Source organism: Lucilia sericata, unplaced genomic scaffold (genome assembly GCF_015586225.1).
Source record: "Lucilia sericata isolate MDLA Ls3-8-SP2 unplaced genomic scaffold, ASM1558622v1 Contig000600F_arrow, whole genome shotgun sequence".
Classification (NCBI taxonomy): Eukaryota; Metazoa; Arthropoda; class Insecta; order Diptera; family Calliphoridae; genus Lucilia; species Lucilia sericata.
In genome coordinates, this window is record NW_023994607.1 from 257340 (window position 1) to 274427 (window position 17088).

Here is a 17088-nt window from a genome sequence, read left to right on the forward strand (position 1 = left end):
ATCTCGTAGCAAATATTGCGTGTGAGTAAAAGTAAGTGTGTACGTATGTGTTAAACCCATGATTTGCGCTGATAATGGATGCGTATGAAAAAGATCATGACGATGATGATCATAACGATGAACAAAGTTTTTTTTCCCATTTACTTTATCTTTTTGTGTTTTTTTCGTGACTTTATTGTTGTTTGTGCTAAAGTTGCTGTGTTACCATGAAATATTAACGAACACAAAGGTGCAACAGTAGAGACACTTGGCTTCAGATTGCACACAATTGCTATCGATCAGTATTTGAAATTAGTGGGCGAAATTTTTAACATGAAATGCCAACGCAATAAATTTTTATATTTTATCTGCTTGATAGTTTTTTTTGGAATTGTACGAGATGACACACTTTGTTGTCAATTGAAATACTTTGATTTAAATAGACGTGATATTCCAATAGTTTTTATAAAGGGAATGTATAGTTTTTAGATAGAATCTAGTATGAACTTGGTGATAAATTATGTGATAAATTTAATACATTTAAAGTATTTTTGGAAATTTTAGATTTATATTTCCTCGATATCTTTAATGAAGCATTTTTTGACAATTGTTGACATTGCGAAGAAGAAAGACATGACTGTCATAATTCATAATTCAAAAATTTTATGTAGAAAGATGTACCACCATATATGCCACTAACATACATTATTGAATAAGCTATATTTTTCTAAATTTGGTTATTCAGCACATCTGTGACAGACGAAACACTGGATCTGGCCAAATAATAAATTTATGAAACACTTACTTCGGACATTGCAACAACAATACCCGTTTGAATCTCGATGTACCGCCGAGATGGACCATCAGGTATAAGCGTTGTCATGAGCGATGTTGTAGCTTCCCCATTCTTTAACGATCCGCTCAGGCAGATTTCTCTTCCCTCAGTCTCACAGCCACATCACAAGGCTCTATTGCTTCGGCAACAGCACCTAGAGACATATTTGGTACTCCGAAATACCCAGCTAATAAATCGGGATCCCTCTGTACGTTGAGATAATGTGACAAAGGATGTAGGAATTTCCAAAGTCAATCAAACCCAATAATTTTCCCGACAAGATGATAGGTGGGCCCTTATCAATCTTTCACCAACTTACATCAGTTCCATTCTTAGACCATAAAGAATAATCTACGGACATGTAACTACCGAGTGTCAACCTGAAAATTTCGCAACCTATTTTGCGCCCTACTACGCGAAGAGTAAGAGATACTCAACGGGTTCAGGAATTCAACATAAGTTGCTCTGTCACATCACCCAGTGACATCTGTTTGGATGGCAACAACACCGGAAAGGCATATACGGAATTTGGATATATTAGTCTTTAAACCAACATTCTCTCCCCGTAATTTTGGGTTTAAACCACAGCTACTACGTGGATAAAGAGTAACGTAAATTCCACTAACTAACGTCTAACCACCTGGTTGGATCTTATTCGTTTTTCATCACGAATGTACTCTTTGTAGACGAGAGTGAAGAAAGTATTTTCTTTAGTCATTTTAAAAATGAAATTAAGCGAAAAGGATCATTGCCATAAATTGAAACATTTATACTAGCTTTCTGTTTGTCTCATTGTAATTTATAAAGTGAAGATTAACTTCCTTGAAGGACAGGGAATAGCTAGTCACCTGGTTAGCCGGTAAGTAGGCATAACTCTAATTGATAGATTAAATAATTATAAATCATCAATAACTTTTCAATAATTAATGAACAAGGTGGCTATGGTTACCGCTAAGCCATCGTCAAGCTAAGATATCCTTTCCGCTTATATACTTATTCAGCTCTTCAACCTTCCAAGCTAAATTCCTTTACCAAAATAACCCGAAGTACCGCGCAACTCTCCCATATTCATAAATAAGCTGGGAACCTCCTTATATATGGGGCAAGGCAGCAAAAAATTTTTACTTGGGGTTTTCAGAACCATTGTAGCACAGCTGAAAATTATTTGATTTAAACTCCCAGTTTATCGATTAAATAAGAAAACGTTGGAAAATTTTATAAAAATAAAAAAGGATGGAGTTTATTAATCATTAATTTCTCAAACAAATATTTATTAAAAATACATATCAAAAACATTAAATACATAAAAAAACGCTAAATGTGTAACATGGTTCATCCATTTCTAAGAAACATTTACACAATTTTGTAAATTTCAATATAAATTCCCCATTGCCATAAAATTAAAATAACACTTTATATAAAAATGTTCCTCAATCATTAGAAAATCTTATTTTTTTGGCCATTTACTGCAGAGACGACACACATGCACACATGCACTTATTTTGATGATTAAATCCCCCCTATTAAATTTATAAAGAAATTGATTTCTCCCTCCATTTACGAATTCTTTTGTTTAAGTAGACGATTTGCAATTCTTTGCGTTGGCAACTCAATTAAAATCAACATTAAAAATGCTGACATTATGGACAAAACGATGACGGTGAAAAAATCGGCTCCCGAACCGACTTCGGTAAAGTTGGTGGGTTCGTTGCGTAAACCAAACATGGCCACAACAACGACGGGAGCCAGCATATAAATGCTGAAACAGAATTTATTCAAAAATAAAAACGGTCGCGCACTCAGCAATACATTGAGACAGCCACCGCGACCACAAGCGCACATGATGATGACACCACCGATGCAAAGTGCGAAAAGCAATTTACCCATGGACATAATTGTCGCCACCACCCAAGAGGGCGTAGAGCGCCAGTAACTCATAAAATTCGTTGTCACATAGAGGACAATGCAAAAAAGCCAAAATGCTTTACGACCGAATGTGCGAACATGTTCTTTATGTTCATGCTGATTTGCATGGTGATGATGACGATGATGCAGATGCTGGTGATGGAGCTGTGGATGATGAGTCTCTGCCATTACACTGACATGTTGTTGCTGTTGTTGTTCGACTTGATGCTCTGTTTGTTGCAGTTGTTCTTTTTGGTGATGATGTTGGTGTGGTTGTTGTTGTTGTTGATGGCGTTTCTGTTGCAGTGTGTGCATTAACCAACCCATTGTTGCACCACCTAAATAAGGTGGTATGCGAACCCACGGCTTGACATACAACTGATTGAGTGTACTGTAGATGACATCGATTCTGTCAAAGTAAATGTTGAATGAATGAATAAATGAAAATGTTGGTTAGAAAGGTTTCCCCAGATTGATGTTTTATTTGTTTGTTTAGTTGTTTGGTTTACTGGTTGCGGATTGAGGGCTTTAATGGGGGATGGACTCTTTAGTTTGGTTAGTTTTATGTTTATGGTCATAAAATGGACTTAAAGTTAAACTAAATAGTTTGAAGGAGTTGACAATTTATACCTTTTTTGCCAAGCATATTACAACATACATACAAACGTTATAATCTAATAACAACAATTTGTTGCGTTTCCAACATCAATATGTGAAACAGTATCATTTGCTACTGGTCATTACTACTTACTCAAATGTTATTCCATTGCCAAAATTACACATCCAACCGATGACCACAAATCCCAGTGCTAATGTGACAAATACTATTTTGGCTGCAATTGGCTTTTTAACATACACAAACAACAATCCAGTGAATAAAATAAAATATTGCATTTCACATGCTAAATACCAGGTCCACGAGCAACAAATATCATTCATGTCCAGCAAATTGTGTATGTAAAGGAGATTATACCACCAGTTGCTATAAGGAAAATTTCACAAAATAAAGTCTGTTAAATAAGTAGAAAACTATATCAATTTAATAAGTAATTCAATAAATTGTGCAATTTGTTTTTGGAAGGAGTGTAGTAAGTAGATAATTTGGAATGAATTTCTAGTTAAATTAAACTCGCCATAGATAACGTTTTAAGGTGATTAAACGCAAAGTTTTTTTTTTCAGTTACCAAGAAATGGATGAACCATAATGTCACGAAAAAATAAGTTAACAACCAGTCATTTTCTTTTGCTCAAATGCATTAATTTTTTCATTGAAACATAACAAATCAAACCCGAATTTCACCGTCTCTGATGTTCAAAAATTGTGTGTCTCTTTAAGATGTCTTACGTGATATCTAGATTTCATGTCATTCATTTGCTTGAAATATGAAAAAATAGAAAAACTATATAAGGGACCTATAATCCATCTCACCAAATATTGACCCCACCAAAAATTTTTTAAGGCGCGTTATCTTGAAGTAAACTTTCATTTTCGATGGAAACATCTACATTCGTTTGAATCCGCACGTCCAATATTGTATACTTAGGTATGCTCGTAATCCTATGTGACCACTCAGAATACGTACCACCATACTATACAATCGCCCTCGTTAGGGTCACCCCATAGGATCGGTTTCATTATTCCAGAAGACCTTTTGGGTTTCTCTCACCCACAATTTTAATTCTGCCCTCTTTGCGTCAATGGTTTTCCATTCGTCAGGTTAACTACTTCGAGCTCCCTTCCCGACTTCTCCCGAGTGGCCTGGTACCCATATGATATGAACCTTACCTCTGGGAGAATATTCGGTTAGAACTTTTTTTACAATGCAATAGGATCTTAGATTTAACTTTATCATCTGATTTCGCCTTAATTGCCTTATGATTCTATTTATTCTAATCCAATTTACGCATTCAGTTATTGCTCGGACTTCTGCCTGGAAGCTAGTGTTGTGATTTTTCTATTTCTGGATCTTCAATATAAAACCCCAGGCCCACTTTGTCTCCCAATTTAGCGTCATCCGTGTAGCAACGGATACCTACTGGTATTTGCTCTAAAGATCAGGACATTATATCTGGGATCAGCGTTTCAAACTTTCCGACATAATTTGTCTCTAGTATGCGACCGGACACTTCTGATGATTGTGTATAGCCTTCCAATATGTCCAGTATAACTTGATGACATGTCCTATAACCGCTTTTGGCCAGTTCGCCTAATGTTATGAGCCGTCGTTTGGCTGTAAGTGCCACCTCATATCTTGTATATATAAAAGATATGTATTAAAAAGTGGAATATCTAGCATTGTTTCCAGAGTCTTGGTTGACGTAGTGCTCATGGCTTATACCCAACTATACTCAAACAGCATGTACGTTGAACCAGATTATTGAATCATAGCTTAGAATTGGTCTAATTAGTCTTTTATAAAGCCAATGTGTCATAGTAGGACTAAGGCCCCATTTCATACCTATGATTCTTCTACATAGCTCCCACTACCTATGTACCTTGTGAAATCTTTGCTCTATGTGGTACTTCCATCTTAATTTCCGGTCATTACACCTAAGTACTTAACCCGTCTTCGCCGGGTTAACATTGAGGCATCTAGATTGAGCCTAGCTCAAGGCCGTGAGAGCTTCTTCAGTCCTTCTACACAAGTAATTTGAATCCTTTCCCCTTAGAAATATAACGACATCGTCTGCATAGCAGACATGTCTAACCCCCGTATTCATAAAGATATTAATCGTTTATTTTAGGTTTATTACACACATTTTCCATACAAAATTCCTACAATAAACCATCAACAACTTTATTATGCGTTTATAAATATGGGGGTAAGTCTTTTCTCGGTAGCAGACATGTCTAAGTCCTTTCTCGGTTATGGTCATTAGGATACTATTTATCGTGCTTGCCCAGAGTAAAGGGACAAAGGGCATAAAGGTAGGCAAAATTTTAAATAAGTAGAAACCCAGAAACCAAAGTATACTTTTTCTCAAGGATTAAGCAACGCAGAATCCGAATCTGGTCCCATAATTAAAAACATAAAGCATTCCACATTATTACCATATATGGGACGCTATAACAGATAAATTTATTATTAAAATCTGATTGGACCTCAATGTCCCGTCTGTCGACTTTAAGAGAAGGGTTTAACTACTGTTATAAATTCTTCTTCGAAATGTAGAAACGGTGTTTTTTAAGCTTCAGGAGAAGCTTATCTGAAGCGATATCTGGAAATCCTGATGTAATTTATTACTGCTTCTCAATCTTTCAAAAATGTATAATTTGCATTAAATACCTTACATTAAAACACCGGCGGAAGATTGAGCTTGAAAATGCATTCCCAGAGGCGGTCGTTATTTTTTATAAAAAATTAGATATTAAGATATTTTTTTTTTTTTTTTTGGATCCAACTTTAAAGGACGAAAAAGATATTCTATATCGGTTACCGAGTAATTCTTGATCGGAAATTTTAATGGAGACATCACATAAAGGATAGGAACAATAAGGCAAATCGGTACTAGGTGCTAATGTAGGAAAACTATTTACATGAAGTGGTAAATCCTACTACGACACACTGGCTTCATAAAAGCGATGATAAGGCCAGTTTTAACTTATAATCTGAAGGACAAACAATTTTATGGAAAAATCACAACATGGAGTTCAGCGTACATGCTAATTGGGTATAAGTCTGCAAAAGTGCCTAGATCATCCTCCTATTGAAACATAAACGAACGACTCTTAACTTTAGGCTAACAGACCAATGGCGGTTGTAGGGCACTCATTTAAAGGCTATACACAATCATCGGACGTGCTCGATCGGATAACAGACACAAAATATGTCGGAAATACTGATTCCAGATATATGTCCCGGAGGCATGTTACCTTGGTGAAATTTCCGTCTTGGTGTTATTGCAATATCCAGGGGAAAAGAGGTGCTACCAATACCTCTAGTCTGGCGGGACTATAAACTGGTGATGATCAAATGTATCCTCGGTGTTTCCTTGTAATTATTTGACATGAGCAGTACGGGTAGCCAGTTGCCCGCAGGACTTTTCCTGGCTGGTCAGTTGGTTGAGGTGTCTTCGGTTTCTACATAGTTGCTGTGGTTTAAACCCAAATTTGCGGGGAGAGAATGCTGGTTTAAGGACTGATATATCTTATGCCATATATGTCTGGACTCTTTCTCCGGTGGTGTTGCCATCTCAACAGATGTCGCTGGGTAATGTCACAGAGCAACTTATGCTGGATTCTTGAACCCATTGAGTATATCTTACTCTTCGCGTAGTAGTGCGCCAGTATAGGTTGAGAAATTTTCAGGTTGACACTTTGTAGTTGCCTGTCATTCCGTAGATCGTTCTTTATGATATGAGAATGGAACTGATGTATGTGAGTTGGTGATCGAACCAGAAGAAAGACTCCTCTGTCTTACAGGAGACTAGTACTGATTTAGTAGACCTGTTACTTTAGGGAAGTTCTTGGTGCTGTTGCCATCTCAGCAGGATGCATATTGTTTCAGGCTACGCGACTTATTTTTGTGGTCCACCACCCAACTTGTCGGTGCAAATATTGGGTTCGAATTGGCTTTGGAAATTCCTACGTACTTTGTCACATTATCTGACATACAGAGGGAACCTGATTTATTGGCTGGATATTTCAGACTACCAAATACGTCTCAGTAGTGTGGTTGCGCGGGCTTTGAGAGGTTAAGGAATGCACTGGAATGGGCTATTAGTTGATGGGGATATCATTTTAAACAATGGTATCTTTCATGACATCTAAAGGGTGGTCACCTTCCGGTTTACCGGAAGATTGATTTTAACTGGAGTTGGGGCCGCCCCTTCTATTGGCTTTGCATTGAGATTAATCCCATGCTACATGCCATTGCTACCATATCATACTATGTACTACGTAAGATCGAATGTTTTTCTTTATTGTTTACTACTGGTGCGTTGCAGGACCTTGATTGGACATGCGGACTCTATACGGAAAGATCTATACATATATGTACCTCTTAAATTCGAAAATAGTCAGTATGGGTCTAACTGATTAAAAATTAAAACATCGACGACATCTTTCGGACAAATTTAAAACTTGAAAAATCTTGATCTCAGTACAATATGTAAAATAAAATTTTTCTGGAATCTGTTCGAATTGGGTCTCAAAAATTCCTTAATTTTTAGCTTAATGTCTTCAGTACATTAATACTTATCGTTTGAGAGCTATACCTAGAAAAGAATGGTCCACTTGACACCCTAATATGCAAGTATATTACTGTTATTCTTTTTTTATGAATAAAATTTTTCGTTGTCAAACCATCATAAACAATTTAGAAAAATAGTGCTTATTGTTCGTCAATTAATCTCATTTAAATAAACAAAATAGATTCTGATCACTAATTGATCATGTTTTACATATGTCTGTCGCATTTTAAAAAATACAAATAGAATATTTCGATAAAAAGATTCAATTACACTGATTGTAATGTAATTTACATGCTACCCGTATAAATTTCTATAATAAAAATATCACTCGAATAATTACTTACGTTTTACAATAGAAACCACTATTTTCGCTTAAACGAAAGGGTGAATACATATTAAGAAAATCCAAAGTCATGGTACTCAACAGCATTGTAACAATCATTACAGGAGTTAAACTGTAAAAAAAGTTAATAAAGAGTTATGAATGTAACTAAATATTTATCAGAATTATATTTGTTTCAAAAATCTCATACAACTTACCGCATATAACGTTGCAACAAAGAACGAGTAAAAAGTTTTAAATTTCCCCAACAGGATTGCCGCCTTATCTGTTGTAATAGTTTGACATTTGATAGGAAATTATTAACTAAAAGAAAAGAACTAGAAAATAATTATTTTTATATTTTTCTGAAAATTACAGCCAAATCTTTAAGTTTTATTTTTCATTCATTCAAAAACCTCATTATAAAGAAAACATCCACATAGAAACAGGCCTGCAAAACAGGCTGCAAAGTAAAAGCCTCCAGTTTGGCAAAGATAAAGGGGGTATTCGATATGGCAAACAGGGAATAGTAGTAGACATGAAATACTGTTATCCACAAACAGATGATGGTGCGAAAACCCGTCATTGCAGTTAAAAATTTAGAATTCGAATTTGAATTCTCTAAACTCATAACGGTTTTATAATTAAGTGAAAAACGAAAGCACATCAAAAGCTCTTCCCATATGGAACTTTCGCTTAAGTCATATTGATTTACTGGTACTTCATGATTGCGGTTGTTGTTGTTGGTGGTGGTGGGTATGCCGTGGATTGGTGATTTCTGTTGGCTTTTCATGTGCGATGTTTGTTGAAACTTTATTTTATTTTTGGAATTATAAAGAACTTCGGCGAATATTGTCAACAGAGTGGTTGTTATGAGTATTGTACTGGAAGATAATAAAAAAAGTTTTATTAAAAGTGTTGCCTGCCAAAAGGGGAATAAATGGGGTAGGGTTGAAAAAGCAGTAGATTTCCACAATCATATCCCACTGTGCATAAAAATTTCAACACATACTTACATAAATAAAATACTGCCAGTTTGAATAATATACTTCCAACTAAAATGAGCAGCTTTTGCATCTAAAGCTTTCATTTTCAACTTAAAATTACGTTGCATTTGAAAAGTTTCCTTTTGAAAATAAATATCAGTGTAGAAACTGATTTTCGAGACACTACAACTTTTTGGCAAACATAAACCCAGATGAATAAGATTCTGAAAAGAAATGAAATTAGTTCTTAATAAGCATTTTTAACGAAGAATTACTGCTCACCTCGAACGGTAATTTAATATCGATATAATAGGGTGTGGTAAAATTTAAATACACCACAAAGAATTGCACTGGAAACGGACTGGTGGCATTGAAAATTGGTGGCTGTGAATGCGATAAGCTGATGGTGAATGGATCATTAAGATCAGCGCATAAATCGGGTGTACCAAACCAAAAATAGTTTCCCCAAGTAAATGTTTTTGGGGCTGAACCAAAAGAGTCCAAAACTGTAAGAAAGTAATCCATTTTTTAATTTAAAGCTAATTTAAAGGTAACTAAAGATAAAGGGGATTTTCTAAAATAGGGGTTAAATGGGGGTAGGGGGTTAATATGGGCCTAACCTTAATAATGTTGGTAGAAGGATTTATGTGTACACTAAAGTTATTTATCCAGAATATCGTAGTGTTTTTAAGTGAATTTTGACCATCAAGTTATTTTATGAAGGGGACTTTATGTGGGGGATAGGGTCAAATGAGGGCCGATCATTACCAAAATCAGCAGTATCATTAAGACTTATATAAAACTATGTTTTGCCGATTTTTGGAGTGAAAAACGAACATTTAACATATTTATGAGCTCAAAAGCCATATTTGGGGGTACGGTTGTATGGGGGCTATGTGAAATAATGGACCGATTTTAACCATTTTCAATAAACTTAAATCAAAAGAAGAGTATGTGCCAAATTTCATCAAATTATCTTGAAAATTGCGACCTGTAGCGTGCGCACAAGGTTTACATGGACACACAGACGGACGGACAGACAGACGGACGGACATAGCTAAATCGACTCAGAAAGTGATACTGGGCCGATTAGTATACTTTAAGGTGGGTGTAGTATCAATATTTTTGGATGTTACAAACATCACCACAAACGCATAATACTATAGTGGTGTAGGTTATAATGATCTGTTCAAATAGGCGATCAAGTGTATCGGTATTGTGGAAGTAAAATCGCAAACAATTTGTGACAAAGTGCACAGTTTGTGAGACTTTTGAACGAAACCCCTAATTGTTTTCTTTTACCTACATATTTAACGGAAATCCACTAAAATGACAATAAGAATTTTAACAAATGAGAAATTTTCAAATTTTCCAATTAGAAATATTTCTTTTAAACAAGATTTTATACAGTACGTTCTTATTGAACAATTTTAATATTTTGGGCTTCAAACATTTAATATTTTTGGGCTTCAACTAATAATTATAATTAAATACATAGAGATTAACTTTCTCACCCAAATATATTGGAATCACTTTCTGAGTCGATTTAGCTATATCCATCCGTCTGTGTGTCCATGTAAACCTTGTGCGCACTCTACAGATTGCAATTTTCAAGATAATTTGATAAATGATTTAGCATTTTCTCTTCTTTTGACCCAAGCCTATTGAAAATGGTTAAAATCGGTCCATTATTTCATATATGTAGCTTACATACAACCGTTCTCCCCGAATAGGGCTTTTGAGCTCACAAATATACTAAATGCTTTTGTATCACTTATCGGCAACACTTAGTTTTTTATGAGTCTTAATAATACTACTGATTTTGTAATGATCGGGCCTCATTTGATCCTATCCCCCATACAAAGTCCCCTTCAGAAAATGACTTGATGGTCAAAATTCACTTATAAACGCTAATGTCCCGATGATATTCTGCATAAATAACTGATGTAGACGTAAATCCTTCTACCAAAATATATAAGGATAGGGCCACATTAACCCCCTGCCCCCATATAACCTCTCTTTTAGAAAATTCCTTTTTTGTCAACAAATTGTTAAAATATTTCTGAATTAAGGTAAAAATTAAATTAAATACTTCATTATTAAAAAAAATAATTAAATTTTGTAGTAGGGTATCATATGGTCAGCCATGCCCAACTATAAATTCTTCCTTGTTTTTCACTTCACAAAATACTTTAACATATTCGTGTTTAACTTTACATGAATTGGTTGCACAAGTAGAAAATGACATAATTTTAATTAATATTATTTGAAAATGAAGATATAACTTGCACATTGGGTACTATTACTAGGTTTAAAGACAAATTCGGATAACAATTGTAATTAATCAACTTCTGTAACAAATAATGTCCATGGACGTTACGACATACCAAAAATATGTGTCATTGTGTCCATGGACGTTATGGCACACAATGTCCATGAGGAAAGTGACATAAAGTCCATGAAAAACCCTCGATTTACACGGTTAAACAATAAAATAATTTTTTCGGCGGTGTGTCATAATGTACATAGACCTTATGACCTACAATAAAGCGAGACTTTTTTTAAATGTTATAATGTTGATGGACATTGTAACAGAAATGTATTAGAAAATTTGTTTAGAATTATCCGGAAAGAAGTGTATGTAGCATTTTGGATTTCTTTTAAAAAGAGTCCTAGATAGCCGGCCTGAATCAGGGACTTGAACTCTGGGGTATTTCGAATACCGACCATGGGCATTATGATACGCCACCAACGCGTTCAAAAAGAAGTAGGCAAGTATAGTCGGGCATGGACGACCATTTGATACCGTATTCCAGTTATGAGTAAATTTAAAATGCGAGCTATTTTTTATAAAGCCTTAATGCAAATGTACTTAAGCAATTTGTTGACATAAAACTGATATTCTGAAAGAGGCTTTCCAAATAACATTTGATGGAGGCATTTATAAAACTACACTAAAAACAATAGAAAAAAAAACCTATTTTAAGATTTTTGAAGCTTCTAAAGTTTCTCAGATATACAAATTTCTGTATTTAATGAATATGGGAGGTATCACGCTCCTGTTGCTAGTCCTCCCATTTCTTCGCTAAATGTTCACATGCAAAATTTTAAGATTCTAGTTCTAATAGTTTCCCAAATATACGAGTTTTTCCCCCTTATTCACAAACAAAATTTTTATTTTATAAACGGTTTATAAATTAGATTTTGTGTGGAAATTTTGTTTTATAAACCTTTTATAAAATATTTCCTTTAATGTTCATGTTGATACCCATTTTATTGCCAGATATGAATGTCAATGTTGTCCATACAAACTTTACCACTATCGGTTGCAGTTTCTGAGATATACAACTTTTAATATTTATTTTGTATGTATATGACCTCGCCCACTTGAAATTTTAAAGTAAATTGTTCCTTCCAGACATACAGACAAAAATCGACGTGTTCTAAGGAAAATAAGGTCATTCAAGACATTTCCTGAGGAGGACTTTGTGTGGGAACTGAATGCCGATCATTACAAAAGTCGACAGAATCAGGCTTATATTAAGATTTAGTTCTACCGATTTTGGTAGAGATACCATTTTAAACATATTAAACATAATTCCAAGGGTTCTCGTTGTATGGGGACTAAGGGAACTTATGGACCGATATTTACCTGTACAAGGACATCCAGACGGACATGGTTTATTTAACTCAGAAAATGATTCTATACTTTGAGATATAGGACAAATATGTTTGTGTATTACAAATATCAGTACAAACCCACCCCATAAATCGAGGCCCAAACTTCTATTTATGTAAAACATCAATAGATTTTTACTAGAAAGAAAAAAATGGAAATATTTTAAATTTATTTAAAAAAAGTAGTCAATTTTAGTTCAGTAACTCGTTACGGAATTCTTAAAACACTTTAAAAGTCTATCCTAGGCTGTCGCATCTGACATATAACTGATATAAGTTGTTAGCATTATAGCCATACCTATAGTAGTTATTTTGACAATAATAGATATGAAATCAATATAAATACTGGAAATAAATACTGGAACAGAAGTAGATCACCATAACAAATTTAATTTAAAAATGTATCATTCTGTTAATATTGTTTTTTTAGGTAGGCGGTCTTAGGAATACAATTTTATATTTAATCTCATTTTAAGGGTTTTCGATTTATGTAAGTGCATTTTTTTCGATTAAATCAAACTGCGTAATCGAGGGATACCTAAAAGGCTTAATTTACTGGAGTCAGTATTCGAAATATAGTTATAGTTATAGACATAGCATAGGCAATACATTTTCAACTATCCTGAAGGTCGGATAACAACTAACTACTTTCATATATGTATAGTTATATAGTTTAAAGGCCCTATCCAAACACGATTATTAAAATTATCAATGGTTTATTAAACACTTGTTTCATATAAAAACCGTAATAGTCGTTTCTGTGTAAGTCATTTACAATTCGCAAACATTTCAAAAGTTATACTCCTAATGTGTTAAATTATATATCAAATGTATAGTGATCCAATTTTGAAAAAAAAAAATAAACATTTACAATTTACCAACCCAAAATTATAATTGTGTAGTTTTTTATGGTACATTCACATTGAACAAATTTACGAGTTTTCAGAAATGAAAACTTGCTTGAAAACTCCACCATTCATATTGATATTGATATGTCAAATAACGCACAATTATTAAAAATATAGATTAGTGCAAAAAATAACTTGTATGTCACACATACATACATATGTACATATTTATTATTGTTATATTGCTTGTCATACAAATTTAAAAAAAATATAAAATTTTTTATTGTTTTTATACAATTTGAGCTGAAAGTAGTTTCCAGACCTACTATAAAAAGGATCTATCTAACACAGCCAGTAGGACGATTGCTTGTTGTAAATTAAAGTTAATTACGAAGGTGGTCCTATATATGAACTTAAATCTTAGAAATTTAATAGGGCCGTATAGAACTTCGTAAAGATATTTTAATTTCTATAAAACTTGTTTTAAGTCATTATGGACCCGATCCTCAAAAAATTTTATGGAGTAATTTATGTTCCTACAAATCACGTTAATTTCAATACCGTCGTTATACTGTTATTATTAAGTCAGTTATGAGTGTTAAAGTCATTATCTGAGGATAACCTTATATAGGAGGTAGGATCTATTATGAATTTTTATCAAATTTCGTAGCTATGCGGGTATTTGTAATCTAGTTATGAGCTTTAAAATAATTTTCTGAAGGGGTCCTAATATGGCGGATTTGGTAAAACTTTTTTATGTCGTTTTATACGTTTCTATATAGGTATTACTAACCCAGTTATGAGCGTAAATGTGATGAGGTCTTATGTGGGAGAGGAAAGGGGCCTTATGATCCGATGTCCGCCATTCATCATAGTACAATTTCTGGGCGCATAAAACAAACTTGTGAGAAATTTTGTAACGATTGGTTCATAAATAACTTATTTATGATTCTTAAATCTGTATTACGGCGTATTGTGTATTGTGGACCGATATTGCTCCCTAAGATAATAACTGTGCAAAATTTCAATCCTCTAGCTTTTCCCGTGTGGCCTCTATCGTGCTTTCAACAGACAAACAGATCATCAGACAGACGGACGGACATGTCTAGATCGTCTTAGAATTTAATAAAATCCCAAAATAGATATAATTTTTAATTTGTGGGTCTACGAACAATATTTCGATATGTTACAAACGATAATGGGTATAAAAATAAACACATTTCATTGATTTTCTGTGTAACTCAGAATTTGTTTCATGAGCACTACGTCAACTTTTCTGTTCTGGTTTAGAATCATTGCTATAAATTTTAGGCTAAAATGACCAAAGCCGATTATAGGACACTTATCAATGTACATTATTGGGCACATTGGCAGGCTAAACACAAATATTGGACGCATCCAATTGCATACTTGAGACGGAATTTAAATGATTGATAAAAAATTGAACTAAAGAGGGATGATTTAAAAACATAGGACAGAGAACCCCAATACTAGAATCTCGAAATAATGAAAGGGTGGGTAGAACTACAAGATCTAATGGGGTGATCAAAAGAGAGCAGAATGAGAGGCTTCATCAGACTGAGTAAGTCCGAGGTTACGTATTCTGAGTCGGATTCAGACGAATATAGATTATGAAAAGAGAATAACGAAACTCTGAAACACTTTGTCATTGTCATGCTTTTGTCGAAATCAATCACTAATGTCTTGAAGCGATGTCATTCCCAATATTACATCCTTCATGGAACACTGATTGGAAATTCTAAAGAATTACGTCCACTATAATTACTGTTTTGGGAAGCCGTTTCAGCCCTACTTCCGCAGGACTTAATAATTTCACTTACTGACACTTTTGAAGTGATGGTAATTTGAAATTACTTCGTTATTGATATTTTGCTGGGTAAGTTTAAATATAACATTGTATTAGAGAAGTGCGAATTTCCACTTAGATGCTGATAAAATTAGCGTTAAGTTTAACAAACACTTAACTCTATAATTTACTCTTAGCTGTTATATTTATTCTAATTAAGACCTTATATGGAACTGTTGTAATTTCTGAATGCCGAAAACAAATAAACAGGCAGACAAAATAAATATTTTTGCGGGTAAACGACCAATAATTCGAAGTGTTACATTCGCACCACATTTCCTAAATCAGCATTTTATAAAAAAAAATTAAAACAAATCATATTTGTTTTCTTTGTAACAACATTTTTAAAGACGTCAATTTAGCACCAAGTTAAAATTAAACTGGCTTTCTTTCGATGACACAGTTGTACACTAAAACACTTTGCAATTATCATTGGAAAAGATTGCTGAATGGACAAACTTCATTTTTGTTTTATATTGACAAACTTGTGTTACTTGTTACTGGATTTCACTTTTTTTTACAAAATTTGAGTATATAGTTTTTTTTTGCTTGCTGGATATATATAAGTAAATGTACACTTTTATATAGGGTTTCACAAATTTTCCACAAATCATTTGATTTATTCATAAAAATTTATAGCAATTTAATATTTTAACTGAATACCCTTAATTCATGTAAAACATCGAAATAGTACAAATTTTGTTTATTTACACTTGATCATGAAATCAAGTACATTTCATTCATGCGAAACACAATATTCATTCATTTACAACACACTAACAGACACTCAAACACACCTTTTAATCCCCAAACTTCATGTTTGGCCATTGCATTTAACATTATTTCAAGTTCTTGGCCACACTGAGTATGATTTCATAAAATGCGCCCAAACTGGCTATACCAACAAGGAAATTATGCTCAACCAGTTGTTGAACCCCGGCCAACGTCTCCGTTCGTAACACACTTTCGTTATCAAGTTCCAATTGCTGTGGCGGCGATGGCGTCGGAGACATCGCCACTGCTAAAGTATTTACTACAAAAACGCATAATGCCACCGCAACAGCTCGTGCAACGCGATTTATTTCGCACCACATTTCCGATTGCAACACGTTAACGGTTGTTTTCAACTTAAAGCACAAAAACCAACTGAATGCCAGCCAAACAAACAGCGTTGTCTATGAAAATGAAAATGTATTTTGAAAATGAAAATAGTTTTTCCAATAGAGTAGTTAGTATCAGTTGGAATGTGAATTAGAGTAGCGAAAAGGGTTTCGAAAGCTTGCAGTTGTAATTGTTGATTTTTATCCAGTAGACAACACACACACACATACCAAACAATTTGGAGCTGCAGTGGAAGTGCAGTTTAGCGCGAAACTATTAGCGTTAATAGACGTGACCGTTGGCGTTTGCTTAAAGTTATATTTATATAATAATAACAAAGTGTCTGATTATATTTCGATTGTTGTTACTCAGAC

The 17088-nt window shown here is 34.0% G+C and overlaps 1 protein-coding gene across 1 annotated transcript; it reads right to left on the bottom strand.

The window, feature by feature from the left end:
• Positions 1-2074: 2074 nt before the first annotated feature.
• Positions 2075-16741, bottom strand: LOC119606551. The gene is given in 9 exon segments (XM_037960096.1): positions 2075-3128; positions 3471-3701; positions 8257-8367; positions 8453-8572; positions 8651-9118; positions 9251-9444; positions 9503-9726; positions 16411-16488; positions 16491-16741. Coding segments are annotated over 9 exon segments (2400 nt in total). The 5' UTR covers positions 16708-16741; the 3' UTR covers positions 2075-2371.
• Between the last annotated feature and the right edge of the window lie 347 nt (positions 16742-17088).